This window comes from Capricornis sumatraensis, chromosome 1, assembly GCF_032405125.1.
Source record: "Capricornis sumatraensis isolate serow.1 chromosome 1, serow.2, whole genome shotgun sequence".
Classification (NCBI taxonomy): Eukaryota; Metazoa; Chordata; class Mammalia; order Artiodactyla; family Bovidae; genus Capricornis; species Capricornis sumatraensis.
Window position 1 is genome coordinate 58,321,165 of NC_091069.1, and position 23,755 is coordinate 58,344,919.

The 23,755-nt window shown below is 39.8% G+C and overlaps 1 protein-coding gene across 1 annotated transcript; it reads right to left on the bottom strand.

Moving 5' to 3' along the window:
* Window positions 1-729: 729 nt before the first annotated feature.
* On the bottom strand, window positions 730-22,752 carry RNF103 (ring finger protein 103). Its single transcript, XM_068966162.1, has 4 exons — window positions 22,104-22,752; window positions 19,599-19,738; window positions 9,798-9,913; window positions 730-2,729 (listed from the first exon to the last, which is right to left on the bottom strand). Exons 1-4 carry the CDS (start codon window positions 22,327-22,329, stop codon window positions 1,154-1,156), a joined length of 2,058 nt encoding a protein of 685 aa, XP_068822263.1. The 5' UTR covers window positions 22,330-22,752; the 3' UTR covers window positions 730-1,153.
* Window positions 22,753-23,755: the final 1,003 nt, after the last annotated feature.

The following is a 23,755-nucleotide window of genomic DNA, read 5'->3' on the forward strand; positions in this document are numbered from 1 at the left end:
AGATAAAGAAAATGTAACAAGATGTAAACACCTGGTGAATGAGACAAATGAATGTTCACTGTACTATGTTTCCAATTTCTCTATAGTTAAAAAAAATTTTCAAAATAAAAAGTCAGGGAAAATATATCAAGTAATCTATGTGTGGCTAGTATGCTATAGCTGATTTTGTTTACTTGAATATACTTGTGCTAAGCTGCTAAGTCACTTCAGTCATGTCCGACTCTGTGCGACCCCATAGACGGGCAGCCCACCAGGCTCCCCCATCCCTGGGATTCTCCAGGCAAGAACACTGGAGTGGGTTGCCATTTCCTTCTCCAATGCATGAGAGTGAAAAGTCAAAGTGAATTCACTCAGTCGTGTCCGACTCTTCGCGACCCCATGGGCTGCAGCCCACCAGGCTCCTCCATCCATGGGATTCTCCAGGCAAGAGTACTGGAGTGGGCTGCCATTGCCTTCTCCGAATATACTCGTAAATGATTTAATAATTTTAAAAACACCCACCATGAAATTTCTTCCCATCAAAGCTAACCAAGGAGGACTAATACCACCTCTGGCCAGTGTCAGCAACATAATCTGTCTCCTCCACCACCCACCTCCACCACATGAATCAAGAACCATATCTGACTCAACTGTGAAATTAGCAAACAAGCAAAACACTTAGAGCACTCAGCCACCTTATCAAAAATAATTTAACATTAGAAAAGCTGTAATCTTCTGGTTTTAAAATAATTTATTTCATAGGTCTCTTTTAATTTCATGTCTCAGAGCATACATTATTTAACCAAGAGGTGCTGGACAGAAATTGTAAAAAGGAAGGAAACATTTAGGATAAGAAACTGCCTCAATTCCGTTAGAATTTGATCCTACCTTGTAAAGTCTTGCGAGGATAAATTTCTATCATACTTCCTTTGTGCTTACAAAAGAACATTAACTTCTGAATTTTCAATGTTGTAAATAAAAATTTTTACAATTAAGTATGCATTCAAATTGACACACAAGGCAACCAAATAATTGTCATCAACATTAGCATAATGTGTATTTCCTGTCACTGCACTAACATTAAACTAAACGTCAAACCACAAAAACATTGTGACTAACATTAAAAAGGCAGGCTGTAAGATACGCAAAGCTTATAAGGACAAATTGCACATGGTTAAGATGGGAAGTCATTTGACAAGGGCTGGTGTTGTGCATATGGCTGCTTTTTTTTATAAGAAGGCCACCGGCAGACAGGGCAACAGTGTCGGCCCCCAGCTAACCACATCACAATGCAATTCTGATGGAACACATGACCACAAGGCAACCCCATTAGCAAACATCCATTTTCAAAATTCTCTAGGCATACAACACATTCAGTACAGTGCAACATATCAGCAGGCCAAGTTAACCAATCAGGTTCCATATCTTCATTAGCGCTATATGATCCATAGGACCGCCCCTTCCTTTCATAAGGGCTGGTCTGACAATATTTATGGGCACAGGAACAAGCCTCAGCATCACAGTGACTTGCTCTTCCTGGAGAACTGTGAATGACGCTCAGTTTATCTTCAAATACTTCCTTCTCACTGCTCAAAGTGTCTGTGCTCTCACTGTCTGAGTCATTCTCAATATCTTGAGAACCCTCCGACATTTCTTCTTCAGACTGGACTCCAAGACATTTAAATCGCCACATCGGCAAGTTTTTTATATAATCAGTCGGTATCAGGGGGTGAAGCCAAAGATCAGGGAAAGCTAATCGCTCCAAGAACAAGTCAGGGTCTTCGTCCCAATCAGATTCTACAGGAAAGTTCTGGAAAGAAGCAATCGGGTGGAAGAGGTAGCTGGTGTACCAGTCCCATAGACTTGATAACCATTCTAAGTTATTGGCATTGACTTCGTCATTGTTGATGTTGCGCCGTCTCTTCTTCTCAAAGTAATCGATTAGTAAACCATGTCCAAGGTACGTACTAAGAAACAAGGCTGGGTGTGAGGAATAAAACATCCAGTCTGCCCTTACCCATGAAGCCAATGTGGTGGTATTGGAATATCTCAACAATTTTAAGCTATATTCATAAAAGCTATCTAAGTAAGGGAGCTGTAAAAAGCCCAACACAGGTAGCCAGGAGATAATTAATAGAGAATTATAGGTCCCTAAAGTGCTTATGAGAACCACAAATCGCTTGATGGTAGCTCCTTGTGTGATAAATAAGTCCATCCAAGCCATAAGGTTAACAAGAACCAAGCTCAAAACGAACAAATCATTTACTTCAGGTTGTAAGGAGCGCAAAAATGAATCCATGGCCTGAAGAGATATATACTCGCCTGTGTGGTTTCCGTATCTGTAAATTCCTTCGGGAGTTCTAAGTATGTATGATGGCATGTTATAGACACCGATATCTGTCATATAACTCTTGTTGTCCCACTTTTCCACATTTACAAAAATAAACTCAACTCTTCCAGTAAACTTTATGCTTAGTGCAGAGAAAAAAGCTGGCGGTTGGTCCAGGTTTGCAAATAGGTATATTTTTACCCAATATTGATCACTTTTATTCCATTCTTCTTTCAAGCGTTCAGCATTATAAATGGTTTTGATCCGAGAAGCTGCATGAGCAGTTATCCACTTAAAAATGTGCTCTACTTCTATCTTGCGCCCACTGTACTCCTTAAGCATGACTTTCCCTTTGGAAGTACTCGTTTGTGGAACAGACATAATGAGTGTGGATCGAACCCAGCCTCTTCTCCTGCAGTATCTGTAAGAGAGGGAACTGTAAGTAAACAGCAAGGCTGCTAGATGAGCTAGATTGCTTATCTTCCCTGTTGTACAGTTTGTCTTTCCCTGATAATTTGCATAGCCCTTGAAAGATACCCTCTCCCCCAAAACAAATAACCTGTAAACAATCAAAAGTAGTACCAATACCTGGCAGCTGTATAAGAGGAAAAGCAAAGCTTTTTATCATCGTTTTGTTTTTATCTCTGTTTCTTCCTTTCTCTCTTTTTTTTTTCAAACAAAAACTTTAGAGCTTAAAAAGCCTTAGAGTCAAGGGAACTGACACATACTTCCAGCATCTATTATGAACCTACTAATGCAATGTTGGAGAAGACTCTTGAGAGTCCCTTGGACAAGGAAATAAAATCAGTCAATCCTAAAGGAAATTAACCCTGAATTTTCATTGGAAGGACTGATGCTGAAGCTGAAGCCCCAGTACTTTGGCCACCTGATGTGAGGAGCCAACTCACTGGAAAAGACCCTAATGTTGGGAAAGATTGAGGGGAGAAGGAGATGGGTGCAACAGAGGATGAGATGGCTGGACAGCATCACCGAATCAATGGACATGAGTTTGAGCAAACTTCAGGAGAGAGTGAAGGACAGGGAAGCCTGGAGCACTGCAGTCCATGGAGTCGCAAAGAGTCAGATATGACTTAAGAGACTAACCAACAACAATGCATTATGTGTTGGTAAGATCCAAAATATAATAGGAAAATGATTCCTGTTCACAAAGAATTTAAAATCCTATTAAGGAGACAAAAGAATAAAACTATATACCCTACCACTAAATAATGTAAATGAAGTTCAAACAAAAGGACTTTCATTGGGAGTTTGAGTTGGTGAAGATTTCATGAAAGGTTTGAGAACTGAACTAGGTCTTGAAGAATGGTTAGATTCAGGTGGGCAAAGAAGAGAGAAGGAAATGGATTATCTTGTATGCTGAGTCCCTGACTTGAATGCAAGTTTCTGAGGGTAGGAGCCATGCTTCACAGACTTATTAACCCAAGCACCCACCACATGCCTGATGCACACAAACACTATCACAGAGAAATCTGCACAAAAGCTCAACAAGTAAAGAGCAAGTCCTATGTTTTTTATACTCACTCATCTCTTTAATGGGGACCATGAAGAGGAGTATTTAACATAGAGGAAACAAAGATAGTAAGTTTTCAGATTAAGAAGAGATTCTGGAAAAAAGGATATTATTGGAAAACTGGTGAAACTGGAATAAGATCTGTAATGTCAGTTCAGTTCAGTTCAGTCGCTCAGTCGTGTCCAACTCTTTGCGACCCCATGAATCGCAGCATGCCAGGCCTCCCTATCCATCACCATCTCCCAGAGTTCACTCAGACTCACATCCATCGAGTCCGTGATGCCATCCAGCCATCTCATCCTCTGTCATCCCCTTCTCCTCCTGCCCCCAACCCCTCCCAACATCAGAGTCTTTTCCAATGAGTCAACACTTCGCATGAGGTGGCCAAAGTACTGGAGCTTTAGCATCATTCCTTCCAAAGAGATCCCAGGGTTGATCTCCTTCAGAATGGACTGGTTGAATCTCCTTGCAGTCCAAGGGACTCTCAAGAGTCTTCTCCAACACCACAGTTCAAAAGCATCAATTCTTCGGCACTCAGCCTTCTTCACAGTCCAACTCTCACATCCATACATGACCACAGGAAAAACCATAGCCTTGACTAGACGGACCTTAGTCAGCAAAGTAATATCTCTGTTTTTGAATATACTATCTAGGTTGGTCATAACTTTTCTTCCAAAGAGTAAGCATCTTTTAATTTTGGTAAAATGGTATTGTACCAGTGTTAATTTCTTTAGACCATTATACCATGGTTATGTAAATACTAACTAAACTTGGTGAAAGATTATATATGGCAACTCTATACTATCTTTATCACTCTTCTGTAAATATAAAATTGCTTAAAAAAAAAGAGATTCAGTTCAAGGATGAACTGAAATTAAATCATTTGTTTAGCTTTATCCAATGGGGTCATGACTCTAATCCTCTTGGAAATGAACATGGTCTTGCTATAAAATTTGTGACAAACCTCTCCTTCTAAAAAAAAAACTAAAAGATGAATGAAAGGAGATACCAGAAAATGAAAACAGCTGCTGTATTGCAGTGGAGAGATAATCAGTGAAACAGTTTCCTTCTTTTTTAAAAAAAGTCTTTCCTAAAAACCTACCATGTGGAGTTTTACGACATATGAATTTACCTCAGTAAAGTTGGAAAAAACAAAGTCTACTAGGTGGATACATTTTGTTCACTACAAATTTGTAAATGAATGGTAAAAAGTATTTACTTTTTTATTGTGCTATTCAGAATACTAAAGTGAAAATCATAAATATTATGCTTTACTTAGTAAGCACAGATTGTTGCTGCTGCTACCGCTAAGTCACTTCAGTTGTGTCTGACTCTGTGTGACCCCATAGACGGCAGCCCACCAGGCTCCCCCGTCCCTGGGATTCTCCAGGCAAGAACACTGGAGTGGGTTACCATTTCCTTCTCCAATGCATGAAAGTGAAAAGTCAAAGTGAAGTCGCTCAGTCGTGCCTGACTCTTAGCGACCCCATGGACTGCAGCCTACCAGGCTTCTCTGTCCATGGGATTTTCCAGGCAAGAGTACTGGAGTGGGTTGCCATTGCCTACATTTAATTAAATTACATAAGCATATTATACATTTATATGATCAGATTAAGAGAGAAAGAAGTCTTGATATACATGGCACATGGTTTTATGATGACAGTATCAATTTTACCTCAGGATTTCATGACACAACTTAAGATAAGTGAAGACAACATGTTATGTCACAAAGACAAGATTAGTAATGACTCTGGGAAACTATCCGGGTGACTCAGGATTAGCAACCACAACTCAGCTTGTCATTTAGTAGATTTACTTCCTTAATAACACAGATACCATTAATATCAATACAACTTTAATTGAAATGGTTTGAAAATTATATACTCCTACAGAATAAAATAGCTTCTACTTTGTGTCTTTGTTCAATGAAAAATAATAATTCACTGACACGAATGCCAGTTTTTCTTCCACCCCCACCCCCACCAAAACCACAAGTGAACTCCACATAGATAGTTGTCTTAGTTACATCTTAATTATCTGACTTGCTTGATGTTTTTAATTGTATGGGATACTTGAGATGACACATTTCTACTCTTAGTCATTCTTTTCATCTTTCTATGACCACCTTAGAGAATATTTGGCTTTTCTGATTTGTGTCATAAGTTAAATTATAGTCTTTCTGACAGAAAATTTTATCCCATAAAACAGGCAAAGTCTTAGTTCATATACTTCTTCATGGAAGAAAACAAATGCACTATGTACTTTCTTTTCAGTTCAGAAATAAGTGACATTGATAGTTTTACGGTTTATCACTGCAGAAGAACTTAAGAGTACCTAGGACAATAAGATTTTGTTTGTCATCATGTATCTTTCAGATTAAATCATGTTTTCTAGACTTGAAATCCAACACACGAAGTATATCATATCAATCTTAAAACCCAACTGTTAAACAGAAAATAAGACTAATACTCATTATTTTTTAATAATATTATATTGCCATATATCCATATAAAAACTTCTTACTGATTCAAAAAAACTTTTTAAAGTGACAACATCACAAAAATATCCTCCCGTTCTTAAACTTTTTGAGATCTCTTAGACAATTTGAAGACTAAAAAGGATAAAAAAAAATGGCTACTGAGTTTTGGTATTTAGTGTGCCATTCTGGTATGGCACATTATATTTAAAAAAGGAACACTGAAAAAAAATAAAAAGAACCTTTGGTATTGTTTATAAGCTGTTGTTTCTTCAGACAAGGTCACTGTCTTCCCTGGCCTTCCTGTCCCATTCACCAGTCTCCTCCTTCCTTTCCCTTCCCTGCTTATTCCATGGGTCCCCACCCATAACTGTTCCACCATAAGCCCTCCTGGCCGGTGTATCACTCAACTCCTGTAATTCCAGGGTCCTCCATCCACTCTCTACTATCCCTGCCCTGCCTCTCCGACCTCTTAAAGATAAATATCCCACCTCACTTTCTACTTTCTCCAAAGATGGGGGAATAAAAGAGTAGAGAATAGACCTGGCAGGGAAAAGCTCCCTGAGACAGATCACTAGGTTGGGGAATGAAAGGAACTGAGGCCAGGCAAGATGGCTGTATGGGAAAGAAATGAAAACTGCTGGCCATGGATAGAGTCAGATGCTGCACAGAGTGGCGGTTCTGAATGTTCTTAAGGGGAGCCAATCAGGTCAGGAAAGTACTACTCTACAGTGGGCCCAACATGTCAGAGGAGGCTGTGCCTGAGGCCGCCCCAGATAAAGAACTACAGTCAAAGAAAGCAACACAGGCAGTAGGGGATAGAGTTTTGCTGATTTTAAAAATCTGAGATCAGGATGATGAAACTATTCAACATATTAAAATGCTTGCTGAATAACACTATTCCCTGCCCAGTTACACCTTGCACTGACATTCTGAACACTTTCTATTATCTCCCTATTTTGTTCTTCTGTATCTCTATAGTCCTCAAAAAAAAAAAAAGAAAGAAAATGACCCTGACTAAGCACACCATCTATGGCAAGAACAGACTTTCCAAATAAATGGACATGAACATGACAATATTGAAACAGATATAAATAACTCTGCATCAAGATCTTTATCTTTGTGATAAGACTAGAGAAGATGATGTAAAAATGTCTCTTTAATAACAAAAAATGATAGCTGCAGTTAGCAAAAAAGAAAAAGTTGCTCAAAAAGGGTCTCTTCCATCATAAATGGGCTTCCTTGGTGGCTCAGCAGTAAAGAATCTGCCTGTAATGCAGGAGCCACAAGACTGAGGGCTCGGTCAGGAAGATCCCCTAGAGGAGGGCATGGCTACCCACTCCAGCACTCTTGCCTGGAGAATCCCATGGACAGATAGTCAGTCATGTCTGACTCTTTGCAACCCTATGGACTGTAGCCCTCCATGATAAATAAGAGGTGGGATTATCTGAAGATCAAGATAAAGGATTCAACAGAAATTTAAAGGTAGCTTATATGTTTCTCTTTACCATTCCTTAGCTGGTATAAAATCAAATAGGGATTTTCAAAAGAAAAGCTAGAAAAATTTGTACTAAATTTGGACTCAATTATGACGCTTCTGTGGAGAAGGAAATGGCAACCCACTTCAGTATTCTTGCCTGGAGAATCCCATGGACAGAGGAGCCTGGTAGGCTACAGTCCATGGGGTCGCTAAGAGTCGGACATGACTGAGCGAATTCACTTTCAGGCATTGGAGAAGGAAATGGCAACCCACTCTAGCGTTCCTGCCTGGAGAATCCCAGGGACGGGGGAGCCTGGTGGGCTGCCATCTATGGGGTCGCAGCGAGACATGACTGAATCGACTTAGCAGCATGACACTTCTGACGCATTTTCCTTTACAAGATTACATTAAAAATCAATATACTATTTCCTTCAGGTTTTCATGCTTAACAGATTATTTTCACTTTATACTCTGCTTAGTTTCATTTTGAGTTCTCTATTAATGTTATCTAAGAATTTATATTAGACTGAAATGTGTTTAAACTTTATATTTTTGTATATTTGTTTTTACTTGATATTTTCTAATGTATTTAAAAGTTATAGTATTTAAATGTACTATTTAGTTTATTGATTAAAAAAAATTCTGAATACTTTTCAATAAATTAGCTATGTTAAGTACTGACTTTTGGCGTTATCTCAAAAAAAATCAATATATTAGAACTATCATTCATTCTGGTATTGCAATCACCAGTGGGGTTGGGGGGAGATCTTTCACCTATACTCTATTTGGGAATGATGGAATAAGACCAAGTGCAATTGTCTTTGGTAAACAAAAGCTAGAAATAAGAATGATTTCCTTTTTATAAGAACATGAACACTCAGGCTATCATGGACATTTAAACCAAAGGCATCACAACACAATCAAGATTCTGTGGTAAAGGTGAGAAGGGGAGCTTTGTGGGTAAATGAGATTACATGTGAGTGAGGAGACGCAACAACATCCCTTTTTAACCTCACCTTTTAAGGGGTCCTCCTCCCACAGGTCTCAGCCTATGTTACAAGTGAGCAAAACAAGGACAGTGAGGAAAATCAAAGCAAACATGAGCCTGAAGGAGAAGGGTGGGAGAATCTGAGATTAAGCAGTAGTGGAGGCAGGTTTTCTTCAGCCAATGGGTCTCCCACTGTGACCACATAAAAGGGACATAGGTAAGTCAGGCGTGTCTACCTACATTAGAAACTATCTAACATGGGGGTTTCTATGTACATATGCTATGCCCCGTCCTCAGCACTAAACAGAACATGCTGTACATGCTAATCCTTCATTAAATATTTATTGAATGGATAATTAAATAAACTAATTCAAGTTATACCTTGGAGGCACTAGAAATTCAAATAAAACGCATTTTGAAGAACAATGGGATAGTAAAACAAAATAATGTGACAGACTAAATACTGGAAATGATGACAAAAAGAGAAACGAAAATGCCTGCAAAGATTCCTGTCTGAGAAAATGAAAAAAAGAAACAGTAAAGGACAGAAAAAGGCAGAAAGGACACAATTTACTAAAGAAAAAGATGAACATGAATTTGAACACTAGGCTTAGGGAACATATTCCATCTGGGTTACTCGTAGGGCAACTAGAGTTCAAAATGCAAACTAGAAGTTCGAATTAAGGAAGATTTAGATCAGCACAAAGGTGTCACCTAAAGCCATAAATGTACTGAAGTCTCTTTGGGAAATAAAATTGAAACAAAAAAGACCAAAGACATACTCTAAAGAGTCACCCTGTTAGAAACAGCACAGAAGAACCAGATAAAAAGAGATCTGAAAGAAAGCAAATAACCACCAGTTATCAAAAACTATTAATCAAGCACCCGTGTAACTAACACTGTGCTAAGCATGCTAATTAATTTTCAGTTTAAACAGGCTTCTAATACCACTGTCTTTATTACATTAAAAACTTCTGGTCAGAACTCAAATTCTAAGAACTGCCATCAACTTACCTGGGGTCACTGGAGCAGTTAAACGTGCCTGTACGTATTCCAAATCTCGACACCTTTTTCACCATTTTCTCCCAGTGGATTTTACCCACCAAAGGACTTCTGTCATTTGCAATGACCTATTCCCAAGAAGGAAAACAGAAACTTTAATCACCTAAAATGGCATCAAACCAACCATTTACATCTATTTACTTTTTCTAAAAAACATATTCTATCCCTAGGTCTTGTTAAGTGGATAATCATATTATCACTGCACTTCTTGTAAGAAAAAGCAACTGTTCTACTGGAAAAGATCTCAAACATTGTGGGAATTCTCATACTCTGTGGCAGTTATACATAAAGGGGTCAAAACCAAATTAAAAAGTGAGCCATATTCTCCTCCATGTAGCCTATTCTCTAGAATTAACTTGTGAAGAAAATGGACCTTGGAGTCATTTCTCTGCTCTGAAAAATTTAAATAACCCAAATGAGCTTACTAAAAATGACCATGTGTGGGTTCAACAAGTTCAAATTTCACTTTTTTTCTAAAGTATAATTATGGAGCCAAGAGTCAAACACATGTTTTCTATTAAACTATGCTTGACTAAATGCAGATAACACTACCCTTATGGCAGAAAGTGAAGAAGAACTAAAGAGCCTCTTGATGAAAGTGAAAGAGGAGAATGAAAAAGTTGGCTTAAAGCTCAACATTCAGAAAACTAAGATCATGGCATCTGGTCCCATCACTTCATGGCAAATAGATGGGGAAACAGTGGAAACAGTGGCCAACTTTATTTTTCTGGGCTCCAAGATGGTGACAGCAGCCATGAAATTAAAAGACACTTACTCCTTGGAAGGAAAACTATGATCAACTTGGACAGCATATTAAAAAGCAGAGATGTTACTTTGTCAACAAAGGTCTGTCTAGTCAAAGCTATGGTTTTTCCTGTGGTCATGTATGGATGCGAGTTGGACTATAAAGAAGGCTGAGCACTGAAGAATTGATGCTTTTGAACTGTGGTGTTGGAGAAGACTCTTGAAGAGTCCCTTGGACTGCAAGGAGATCCAAACCAGTCCATCCTAAAGGAGATCATTCCTAGGTGTTCACTCGAAGGACTGATGTTGAAGCTGACACTCCAATACTTTGGCCACCTGATGCAAAGAGCTGACTCATTTGAAAAGGATGCTTGGGGCTGGTGCACTGGGATGACCCAGAGGGATGGTACGGGGAGGGAGGTGGGAGGGGGGTTCAGGATGGGGAACACGTGTACACCTGTGGTGGATTCATGTTGATGTATGGCAAAACCATACAATTTTGTAAAATAATTAGCCTCCAATTAAAATAAATAATTTTTTTAAGTGAAAAAAAAAAAGAGAAAAGACCCTGATGCTGGGAAAGATTGACGGCAGGAGGAGAAGGCGACAACAGAGGATGAAATGGTTGGATGGCATCACCAACTCAATGGACATGGGTTTGGGTGGACTCCAGGAGTTGTTGATGGACAGGGAGGCCTGGCATGCTGCTGTTCATGAGGTCACAAGGAGTTGGACACGACTGAGTGACTGAACTGAACTGACTGAATCAATACTACTACTTCTATTTTTCTTAACAATCACAAAGATTCTAACATATAAAAAAAATTACCATTAATAAATTCTACAGTCTTGAACTTCTAACTTCAAATTTGCAAATAGCTTTCAAACACAATTAGGATTGGAAGAAGAAAAAGATTTTTTTAAAAAAGAAAACTATAGGTTAACCTTCAAAATATGTAATGACTTCTTTCTCAGCCTTTCTAACTCTTAATACCTTTTCCCTTTATTCTGTATCTTCCTACTTTAAGAGAATTTCAATAGAGATATCAGAAAAACAAAAATTATATATTAAAAACAAAAATTAAAACCAGAAATAACTAAATGAGAACTTAAAGGAAAGCCAAAAATGTCCTATGTCGTCATGAATCCATATGTTTGATGTATTTTAAGCCCTGGGAATATAGGCCAAGTTACTTTTCATGAATGTTACAGTACTGATACTATTTAATTCAACATTATAGGACAATACTCTGGGGGCCACTAAGCTGTCTAGAAGGGAGGGCCATTTCCACGTTCACAAAGCCTCCAGGAAGTGAAATCCCAGGGGAGTGAGTGTATGCAATGAGTGCCTGGGTGAGGCAAGAGACTGAGCAAATGCCTCATCTCTGGGCTCTCCGCTGGGAGTCTAACAAATTTCAAGGGCACCAGGAGAAGAGAACCTGCATGATGGTGAAGAGTGACTTAAAGTTCACTTTAGGACTTCTCTGGTGGCTAAGTGGTTAAGAATCTGCCTGCCAATGCAAGGGACAGGGGTTTGATCCCTGGTCTGGGAAGATTCCACATGCTGAGGAACAACTAAACCCAGTGTACTACAACTGAAGCCCTAGAGCCCATGCTTCACGAGAGAAGTTTGCACACCACAAAACTGGCCTAGCCCCTGCTCCCTGCAACTAGAGAAAGCCCACTCACAGAAACCAAGACCCAGTGCAGCCAAAAATAAATAAATAATAAAAAAGGTCACATTATGTGCCAACACATTACTGTCCAATAACCCTTGCCATATATCACTGATACTATCATTCTCATACCTACAGAGACATACATAGGTATGTAACATTTTGTAATGTAACTTTGATGCTTAATAAATACATACACAAATACACAACTTAAGGCAAGGAACTAATGGCTCTGATAGTACTCTTCAGTGAAAATAAAAGGTCTCATGGAGGGAGACATGTATTATCAAAATGCTCAGACGGTAGAGGTAGCCAGGAGGGCAATTTGAGGACCATGGTCTTAGCAGGTAAAAGTGCTTTCTAAGGAGGTTCACACAGGTACACTACCCAGTAAGTTCCTAGCCTCCACAGTTTTCTATTGTCTAAAAGTACTTTATAAATTTTATCTGAAGAATAAGGGAGATCCAAGAAGACAGGTTTTTTCTCTTCTCTTCACTTCTTTTCCTACCACTGAAGAGTTAAAATGGTAGCTCTTTTATCTATTAAGTAATCAAAGAAATCTTGACTTCTTTTTCAGATTACTCAGGTTTAAAAAAAAAACTCTGTAAAATCATATTGCCACAGTCCCTGTGTTGTTTTTAGTAACTCCCCTTTCACTCTTATTTCCTGAGCAAAGCTGCAAATAACCCAAACACTTCAGGTCTGTATTTACAATGACACTATATCACGGGGTTAATCAATTTAGGTCACTATAACTGATATAAGCAGCCCTGGTTATAGCACAGGCAACAAAAGAGTGTGAAGAGAAATGGGAACATCCCTGAAGCAGGTACGGGGCAGTGTTTAACCCCAGAGCCTTATTTATGCAAGCTATTCTAATATCTGCTTTTAAGAGTTTAATAATTCCTGACTAACAGAACCACATAAAAATGAAAAATCCCTTAGGTGTTGCCAAAAAAAAAAAAAATTTTATTTGACTCTATAGGTATAGTCAAAATTACGGTTTTTCCAGTAGTCATGTATGGATGTGACAGCTGGACCATAAAGAAAACTGAGTGTCACAGAATTGATGCTTTTGAATTGTGGTGCCAGAGAAGACTCTTGAGAGTCCCTTGGACTGCAAGGAGATCAAACCACTCCATCCTAAAGGGAATCAGTCCTGAATATTCAATGGAGGGACTGATGCTAGCGCTGAAGCTCCAATACTCTGGTCACCTGATGTGAAGAGCCGACTCATTAGAAAAGACCCTGATCTGGAAAAGATTGAGGGCAGGAAGAGAAGAGGGCAACACGTGATGAGATAGTCGGATGGCATCACTGACTCAATGGACATGAGTTTGGGTAGACTCTGGGAGTTGGTGATGTACAGGGTGGCCTGGCATGTAGCAGTTCATGGGGTCTCAAAGAGTTGGACATGTCTGAGCGACTGAACTCATCATTTTACTTCAGATTATATAGGTTATCTAAAGGCTCCAAGCTGACTTCTGTTAGAATGAAAATCCCTTCCCCAGCAACATGACACCTGGGATGTTTTCTGACAAACATTAGCATAACTAGTACCTGGTTATGCTATTGCACATCAATGTTCTTGAGTCCAGTTACACATGAAAACTTCCAATTTAGTGTATTTAAAAATACATTTTTTTCCAGGAGAAAAACTACTAAATTTTTCCTAGTACTAATTTTCCTAGATTCCACTTCATTGTCTAATAGTTCTTTAGGATCTCTCAGATGGAAGCACCATTACAGACCACCTAATTTATTAGCTGGGAAAGATGATCTACGCTAACATTTTTGATTGGCCCACACATTTTAGTAAATCAAACAGTAAGCTGTTTTATGGCACAGACTGTAGGTTACTCATCTTCTTTGCCCTCCTCACAAGGTTCAGCTGGCACACATTATATTTCAATAAATATTTGTTAGATGGTGGGATGAATGGATGAAACCAGTGGTTGGCTGGTAACTGATGAGCTCTCTAGAAGAAAATGGAAGTCCTGATTTCTATCATTTACAGACTTCCTCCCACACAGCTGATTTCAAGTTACTAAAGTGATATTTCTAACTGTGGAGTTGGGAAGAGATGTTAACAATTGCCTTTCATGACACTGGGTTCAGCACACACTGAAAGGAACTCAGTTGGACAGTGTGAAACACTAAATTCCAGTATTTTCTGATGTCAACCTTGTACAGTTCAGTTAAGCTTCCCAAGAGAAACTGGGTCTCGGGTTATTGCTGGGTACCTTTCACATGTATTACATTTGTATAAGAAAAAACCTACACATTTTTGCCTATTTTTCAGAGGTGGGTTTTATTACTAATCAGAACATTTGTTATATACCTTTTATTACTGTCAATTCTTATACAACATAGAGGCTAAATTAAATAACTCTCTATAAAAGGAGTGTGGAACTATGGTATTTTCTGCACCTCTCAATATTGCATTATAACAAAGAGTTTTCTACTTTAAACAAATCATAGACAATCTAAATATATATATGCAAATTGTATAAGATCATTAAGTGAAGATGATTAACTGATAAAACCAAAACTCAATAGCATTTAATTCTTTGGTAGCCTCACTAGCTTTCATTATGAGTAAACACAAATAAAGTCTTTTCACTAATACAAAATAAAGGAAGACTTACCAAGTATTTCACCTTTACATTGTGTAACAAGAGCAATAAGTAAGTTAGAATTTCCTTGAACAAAACTACTATCTAGGAGTAAAAAAATAAAGTTTTAAAACAGCTAGTAACTCTTCAGCCAATCAGGAACTGTATTAACATAGTAACTTCAATAAATATTGACCTCAAGCTTTACTTTAAAGCATATGCTTCTCATTGCTGCCTCAACTCTGGTGATGTTAAATTCCTTATGATGTGGCAGAGCCAGTGGAGAGCAGATAGCACAGTCCATCTTTGAACTTCTTTGAACAAAAGTCAAAATACAGGAATAGAAATGTTAAGAACAGGATAAATCCATAAAACCCATAATGTATGCTAACGTCTTAATTTCAGAAGCCTCTGTACTATTCCATCTGCCTCGCTGAGCAAGAATCTTTTGAAAGAAAAGAAACTTCTACTTGTGATGCTAAAAAGATTGGTTGGCAGTAGCATCAAAGAATCTACACAACTGGAAATAAATAACTAATTAAAGATATAAGGTTAGGTTAGGAACAGAGCAGGAAAACTTAGAAAGAGCTGACTGAAAAAAGATGACTTGGTTCTTTCATAGATTACATAGTCTATTATTGGTAAATATGCCCCATATGTACTCTGCCTTAGAAACTAAAATTAGTTCTTTCTACCTCATATTACAGAGAATATAGAAGAACTACGGAAAATTTCACATGAAAAGAAATACAGGGACTTCCCTGATGGTCCAGTGGCTAAGACTGCGTTCCCAGTGCAGGTGGCAAAGGTTTGATCCCATATCCAGCAACTAAGAGTTTGCATGCCACAACTAAAGATCCTGCATGCTGTAAAATAAATATTTTTTTAAAAAGAAGCATGCTAACATTCTAACGTAAGGCTAATTCATGAGCACTGCTGCTGCTGCTGCTATGTCGTTTTAGTCGTGTCCGACTACGTGCAACCCCATAGACGGCAGCCCACCAGGCTCCCCAGTCCCTGGGATTCTCCAGGCAAGAACATTGGAGTGGGTTGCCATTTCCTTCTCCAGTGCATGAACGGGAAAAGTGAAAGTGAAGTCGCTCAGTCATGTCCGACTCTCAGCGATCCCACGGACTGTAGCCCACCAGGCTCCTCCGTCCATGGAATTTTCCAGGCAAGAGTACTGGAGTGGGGTGCCACTGCCTTCTCTGTCATGAGCGCTAATACATCTTAAAACAATTAACAGAAAGATATGAAGATTGTCAACATGTATGATTCAGAAAATAAACTCATGAGTTACTGAGAAGACAGAAATCGTAGTGCATACTTAGTCGCTCAGCTGTGTTCGACTCTTTGTGACTCCATGGACTATAGCCCACCAGGCTCCTCTGTCCACGGGATTTTCCAGGCAAGAATACTGGAGTGGGCTGCTATTTCCTTCCTCATAATGGATATAGAATGAGTTAATCAAATTACAGAAACTAATTTTTTCTTTTGTAGTGTCATTTCACATGCAGTGTCACCTAAAAAGCTAATCAGTCAATCTAGATTATCAATCCATTCCAGAAAAAGAATGAACTAAGTAATGGAATAGCTAAGTCATACACCCATTTATGTTGGGCTTCCCCAGTGGCTCAGCAATAAAGAATCTGCCTGTAATGCAGGAGATGTGGGTTTGATGCCTAGGTCAGGAAGATCCCCTGGAGAAGCAAATGGCAACCCACTCCAGTATTCTATCCACTATTATATCACAGTGGAGATAGTGAAGGACAGGGATTCATGGGATCACAAAGAGTTGGACATGACTTAGCAACAGTATTCTGTTGTCCGAACAACAACCACCAGTATTCTTGCCTGGGAAATCCCACAGACAAAGGAGCCTGGAGGACTACATACAGTCCACGGGGTCGCAGAGCTAGACGTAATGTGGCAACTAAACAGCAACAATACCCATTTATTAAAGTGACTTTCCCCCCTTAATCAGTATACCGAGACATCCCTTCAATAACATATGAAATATAAAGTGCTAATTATCAATTATTTGCTACCTAATTACATTTTTCTTCAATAAACACAGAAGGAGAGTATAATTCATCTGAGTAAGAAAATGATATTAGAAACCTGGGAGGAAAAATAAAAATAATTTTGATATGCTTAAATATTTCTTACACAAGCTACCTAAAATAAATGCACTATGAAGAACACTGAATTGGTTGGGTTCTATACCCACTCACAGATTAAAACAGTAACAGAAGCAATGACAGAGCAAACTGAAATGAGTAGATTTCTTTCAAAACAAACAGAAAAGATTGATAATTCAAATAGTTAAAAACTGAAACCCTGAATGCTGTCCTTCACAAAAGATCCAAGAAATATAACCTGAACTGAAAGAATGACAAACAATTGAGAGAATATTTCTCTTCTGTTTTGAGAAGGTATTTTCAATTAAAAACAACAACAACACAGCTTTCTTTTAAGAGTCAAAGTGTCTGTGCCGATTCGCTTAGCTGGTGCATCCAGTGCTGAGGACACTGTAACTGAGGTTTCTATCTCAGTCTTCTCAGTTGTCCTGCCAGAGACTGTTCTTTCAACCCAAGCAGCCATTTGACAGATGCAAGCCACTGGCCCAGGGGAACACAAGCCAGACAGTGGTGATCAGTGCAAATCTTGAAGGTCACTGGAAAAACAGTGTGCTACTGTACCATTAACTGTTAACACTTATGAAGTTTAAAAAAACATTCGCAGGGAAAAATAACTCAGTGATAAGAACTTATAACATTAACATTCACTACCATTCATTACTTTTTGCAAATGTCACCTTATTAAAGAATTCTTTGCCACTCTCTTGTCTCCTTACTCTGCTTATTTGTCTTAGCACTTACCATTAACTGGTATTACAGTAAATATTTATTTAGTGCCTCCCTCTCCCAACTGGAATGTGAGTTGCCTCAGAGAGCAAAGAGTTAGGCTGGTGTATGTTCTCGGGTATCTCTGGCCTTGTGTACAATTAACTGATGAATAAATTGGATGAATTTCGTAATGTATTAAGGGAGTTTAATCCATGCTTATCTTTAATACAGTATCAAAAAATAACAGATCATTTAGAAGCTAAGACTGTATTGTGAATTAGTGAAGCAGAACGTGTTTGTTGTTTATAGGCAACACTCTGTACACCAAAAGAATTTCCAGACTTTTGCCATGGGTTTTCCAGTTTTGGAAGGTGTTCAGCCTCTTCATCACTCATCTCTATGGGACTGTTCAATGACAAACATGGCACATAGGGCAGTGGGACTGGCTGTTCAGTTCAATCTCAGCAACACAATTGAAATTACCAAAACCAAACCCACAAATCTTTCTCAATCAGACTATCAGAACTAAATATGTGGGAAAAGAAACAGAATAACTATTTATAAATTAAGGCTTTAAAGACGCTACAGTTTATTTTTTCAATACCAATAATATAACACAGAAATAGACTAGAATTTGATGGATAATGTATAGATAGTACCCATATGCTCCTCCCAGTTTTTCTGCTTGATGAATTTTAAAAATGTCAAATTATTAATAGATTAATTGGAGGATAAATGGTCAAATACTATAGGAAGATTGCAAGTAAAGGAAAGGTCATGTGATATCCAATGCAATCACTGAAAGAATTTCCAAACGTCAACAGTTAGGCTAAGGGACTACTATTCTATCTTCTTCAGGTGTAAACGTATTTATTTGAGGCCATGTGCAACAGAAAATCTGTCCACAATCATATTGCAAATCAGTGACAGGATTAGATTCGCTGTTAACTCCCAGCTTTTTCTACCTTATTTTGCAGTCATTGTTCTCAAAAACTTTGCCAACCCTAATGTGAAATGGCAAGAACACTGGACAAGAAATCAGGGAACCTAGGACTTGATCCTGGTTCAATAATTATAATTTTAGCTGAATTAATGTTGGTAATTTATTTAAGATGTTAAAGTGAAGTTACTTTTTAAAAATTTAAATAACTTTAGACTTTCTCTCAGCAATGTTATGAAATTACATGTTCAATATAATACTGATTTTTCTACTTTACATAAAAATACCCAAATGATAATGCGTGTCCACTCATTTACCATGAGTGATACATAAACCACACTTTCAGAAGCATTAAAGATGATTTTTTTAAGGCCCTTCATAGCTCTAAAATTCTAATTGCTAACTAAAACTCACGGTTTTGACAGCCTAAGAGCCAGGGTCTAAAATTATAATCTCATCAATTTCATGAGCAAAGTAGTAAGCCCCCTACCATTTCCCACAACACTGCTTCTTCTATAGGCACACAGTTGGCTATTACCCTAACAAAAGGACTCCTTTACTTTTACTTTAGGGTTTTTTCTTTAAAAACAAAAATGATTTTGGATCACTGAATAAAAACTGGGAGAAAAAGCACAAATCACTAAATAAAAGGAATACATGTGTTTCTTAATGAAGCTCTGACAACAAAAATGGATTTGCTTCTCCTGATTCTAAACAGTCCAATTTTCTTTCCCCACCACTTCCCTTTTCCCACTCTTTAATTAATGTTCGTTTTCCTCGGTCTGCAAAACCTCTTTAAGCGGACACTGAAGCCTCCCCATGAGAACTGATTATGTCTAAGAAAGATGACACAAGTACACAGAAGGGTCACCAGCTGGTGACTACTATTTTGGTAACAATTATTTCACTTCTATCACTGTTTCTAATACCTGAACCAGCCAGATGCCATCTTTTGTGTCTTCTACAAGCTCATAGAAGTGCATTTCACCACTGAAATTGGTACTAGAAACAGATTCAGATGCTTCTTCTTCTTTGAGTGCAGAATAAAGCTCACCTTCCATCAGGTCACCTGAAGAAAAGAAAAAACATTAATAAGATTTCAAAAATCTCATGTTTCAATAATTAATTCTATTTTATATGATGTCATTGTTCCTGCGTTGCATTCTACAGAAGAGTAGAACATGAATACATCTGTTTAATATTCACACATTCATTAAGTATGTAAGAACCTTCTATGTGTCAGGAAAAATGAACAAAGCAGTCTTGGGGTTATCACATAATTCATTAGGAAATTATTGAATTTATATCAGCCCCTAAAGCCATCACAGTATTATTTAACTTGTATCCAGGTATTTTATTTAAATACTGGATTTAAATACACTATTTAAATTTTTAAATAGTATGATTTATATACTTCTGACTTACAAAAATTAGAAAAGGGTTTACAAAATTGACCGTCATCACCTGCATGAAATAGCAACAAGGCTTATGTGACTTGAAGGTCAGATACAGAAGATTATCTATAAGAACAAATTTCATATTCATACACACTTACAGTGCAAATTTACAGTTTGTATCATGAAATAATAAATAAAGAAAAATATTACCATCAAATTAACTTTTGTCAATTGTTCACAAGGCAAAACAAGCGCCATATCATGATGATAGCAGCAAAACCATTCACAGCAAATAGTTAAACTATAAAGTTAAACTGCTTTATAAATTGTTGGATGTGCTATAAAACGTGGGATCTGAGCGATATTTTTGTGGGCTGTGTGTATTCTTTAAATATTATGTGCACTCTTTGTATGCTCAAAGTTACAAGCATTTTTAGGCCCAAAGGAAGGCAATGCTAAATAAAATCGAAATCAAAAGAAAAAAGATGTGTTATCAAATCAATCATGAAAAATGACTTGGCTTGGGCAGTTAAGGCACTTTTTATTTCTAAACCTAGAGAGTTTATTTATTAGAGACCTTTTACCTTACTCTATTTCCTCTACACTACACCCCAGCCATGGGAGAAATAAAAGTAATCAAAAACCAGTCAGTAAACGAGAGGTACAGTTTTCTGCAAATAACACACAATTTTATGTTTCTTTAAAGAAAAAATGTATCACTTTTACAAAGAATGTTTACTCTTCTGTCCCAGTAATGATCCTAACTGTAACCAACAAACATGCGGGTGCTAAAGTCCTCTGAAATTAGTATTCTTGTCTACCACACTGCATGGCTGTATGATACTAAATAAGGGAAAAAACTGTCTTATAAAAGACACACAGCTGACAGATATACCTGAAACAACAAAAAAGTTAACTATCAGTTTCAACTGCTTCCTACAGCAACCCAAAATGCCTTTCTCAAATTACAGTACCCCCCCCCCCACTTCCAGGAAGTGTGTCTAAACAAAGATATAGTTTGTCCAGGAGTGAAAAAAAATTACGCATATTTCTCACTTAAATCCTACCCCAAAACTAAGTTATTGCAACTGCATGCGTTAACATGTTAAATGTCTCTTGGCTCAGTTCTATTTCTCAACCCATTTAAGTTGATACCAGCAGTGCTTGTGGTACAGAAGGGAAAAAACAGTTTTCATCTAAGATACAATAAAAAAAAATCATTACAGAAATAGAAATAAACTCTTTCAAAAACAAACAAGGTAGGCATTCCACACACAAAAAAAATCACCTTATTTTCACCAAATTTAAAGTATGAAAAGCTAATATTGCATCATGTACACTTTCTCTAAATTTAGACTCATTATTTCAAATTTAAATCTTAAAAAAAAAGTTTTCCCATTTAATTTGGCATCAGATGTTCACTAAACTTACTGTGATTACCATTTCATGATGTATGTAAATCACCATGCTACACACCTTAAACTTGTACAGTGCTGCACGTCAATTATATCTCAATAAAATTGTAAGAAAAAATAAAATAAAATTGAAATCCTAGGCCTAAATGCTTCTTTGATATTAAATACTTCAGGAATGTTTTTCCCTCCGGGTAAGTTGCTATTACTACGGTGACAAATGCTTCGATCCATAGACAACGTTATGGGGGTTCTTCTTTTCTTATAGCCTTATGAATTTCAGCTGAGAAATCATGCTTTCCAGTTTGTGACTGGTTGACATTTCCGAATTTGGGGAAAACCACTCCGTAAACAACGCTAAGAAGCGGCACTTGAAACTGTTATTTTAAAATAATCTTAGGAAGACAAGCCAACACCCCTACAAATAATTCCAGGCCCCTTCTGAAAACTGGGGCTTACTCCTTTTTCTTTTTTTGGGCGGGGGGGGGGCGGTAGAAAAACTGGACAAAGGAAATCTAGGCGGCTCTGGAAGTAATCTACTTAACCCTTCGAGGTATCGACTCATCCTGGGAGACCACCCCTCTCGCCCACGGGTAGAGGGGACCCTCGGGGAGCAGATACTTGCCTGACTTTTCCACCAGTTCCCGGACATCCTTCTTCTCGGGCAACCCCGAATACCCCAGCCCCCGACACTCCAGGATGGTCTTCAGCTTCTTGAAGCTCAGCGCCACCGGATCCACCAGCTGGGTGGCAAAGATGCCAGTTTCATACCACACAATGGCCTCAAAAAACCTGGCCAGGACGAAAAGGACCAGAAAATAGAGGAGCAAGAAAAAAAGCTTCAGCCACATCTTCCCCTGCGTCTCCTCTCTTCTCAGAGAGCTCAGAATACGGAGAGGAGGAGGGTAGACTCGCGGGGTGCGTGGGCGAGGGCAGCAGCTCGCCGTGGGGTCCTGGCTGCCGTCACCGCGGGGCCATCCCCGGCGGGAGGCAGGTGGACCGGGGTGGGTGAGGGGTGGTATGTGTCGGGGTGAGGAACAGATGACCAGGGGCAGAGACGCAGGGAGTCGCGCGTGGCCTTTCCGTCAAGAGGCGAGAAAAAAAACGGGGCGGGGGTGTACTAAAAAAACTCCATCAATTAAACCCAGATAGGAGGGCGGCGCGGGAAGAGCCCGAGGGGAAAAACAAGAGGAGGGCCGCTTCCCCGGGCGGGGAGGCACTGATCGAGGTGGCGGGGTCGGCCTTCCAGCACCGTGATCTTAGGGAAGGGGGAGGCCAAAAGAAAAAAAAAAAATCATTCAGGTCCACAAAGGAAGCGGGGGTCGGGCTGCAGGCCGGGGCCGGACGACGGCAGGCCCAGGAGGCGGTTGGGGCCCGCCGGGCCAAGGCCGGGCTCCAGCGACCGCGGTCAGGAGGGCGCGGCGCTCGGCCGGGCCAGGCCCGGGGCCCAGCGCGGGGAGGAGCGGCCGCTGCAGCGCCGCGCCCGGCGCCCAGGCTCCAGGCCCCGCCGGCCGCCCAGGCTCCGCGAGAAGCGCGGCGGACACCGCGACGGCGGCGGCTCCAGGTTCGCTCAGGCAGGCAGGCTGCGCCTTTCAGGCGGGCGGGCACCGCGACGCGGCCCGGCCCGGGAGGGGGCGTCGCAGTCTCTGCAGAAGGAAATGGGGACGCGCGAGACCACGGTCCGGGAGGGGAAAAAAAGCAGAAATAGGCCCCAGACAGCTCCCCGGGACGGCTATCGGGCGGTCTCCCGGTCACGAAGCTCCCGCCCGGCTCGGATGAGCGGCGCGGGTCCCGGCCGCCGTCCCCGACGTCCCTGCCACCTCACGAGGCCGCGACCGTCGCCTCCGGAGTAGAGGATTAGCTGCGGCCGCAGCCGGAGCCGAGACATAACAACTGACGTCGGCTGTGGGGCGGGGGAAGGGCGGGGCTAAGAGGGAGGGCGGGGAGAGGGCGGGGCCAAGAGGGGAGCGCCCGCGGGCGGCGTTGACGAGGGGCGGGTGTGGGGAAGGAACAGGGCGCCCCAGCCTAGGGGCAAGCAAGCAGAGCCTATCTGCAGACACGGTGCGTGCTCTAGAGCTCTCCCGAAGTTGCCTCTCCAGTATCTTTTTCCTCTCTCCTTTCTTTTGCCTTGCACATGTTTTAGTGATTGATCTTGTCTGAGGGTTGGACTTAGGACTGTGTCGCTTTGTGTATTTTTCGGTGAAAATGGGGCAGTTAATTCAAACTAGTCAGTTCTAAAGGAAATCAACCCCGAATATTCGTTGGAAGTCCTGATGC

Coding starts and splice junctions, on each gene's coding strand:
- RNF103 (XM_068966162.1), bottom strand. CDS start 22,329: ATGTGGCTGAAGCTTTTTTTCTTGCTCCTCTATTTTCTGGTCCTTTTC. Junction 19,739..22,103: donor GGAACTGGTGGAAAAGTCAG/GCAAGTATCTGC, acceptor TCTTTTCTTCAG/GTGACCTGATGGAAGGTGAG. Junction 2,730..9,797: donor AACTGCTCCAGTGACCCCAG/GTAAGTTGATGG, acceptor CCTCTCTTACAG/ATACTGCAGGAGAAGAGGCT.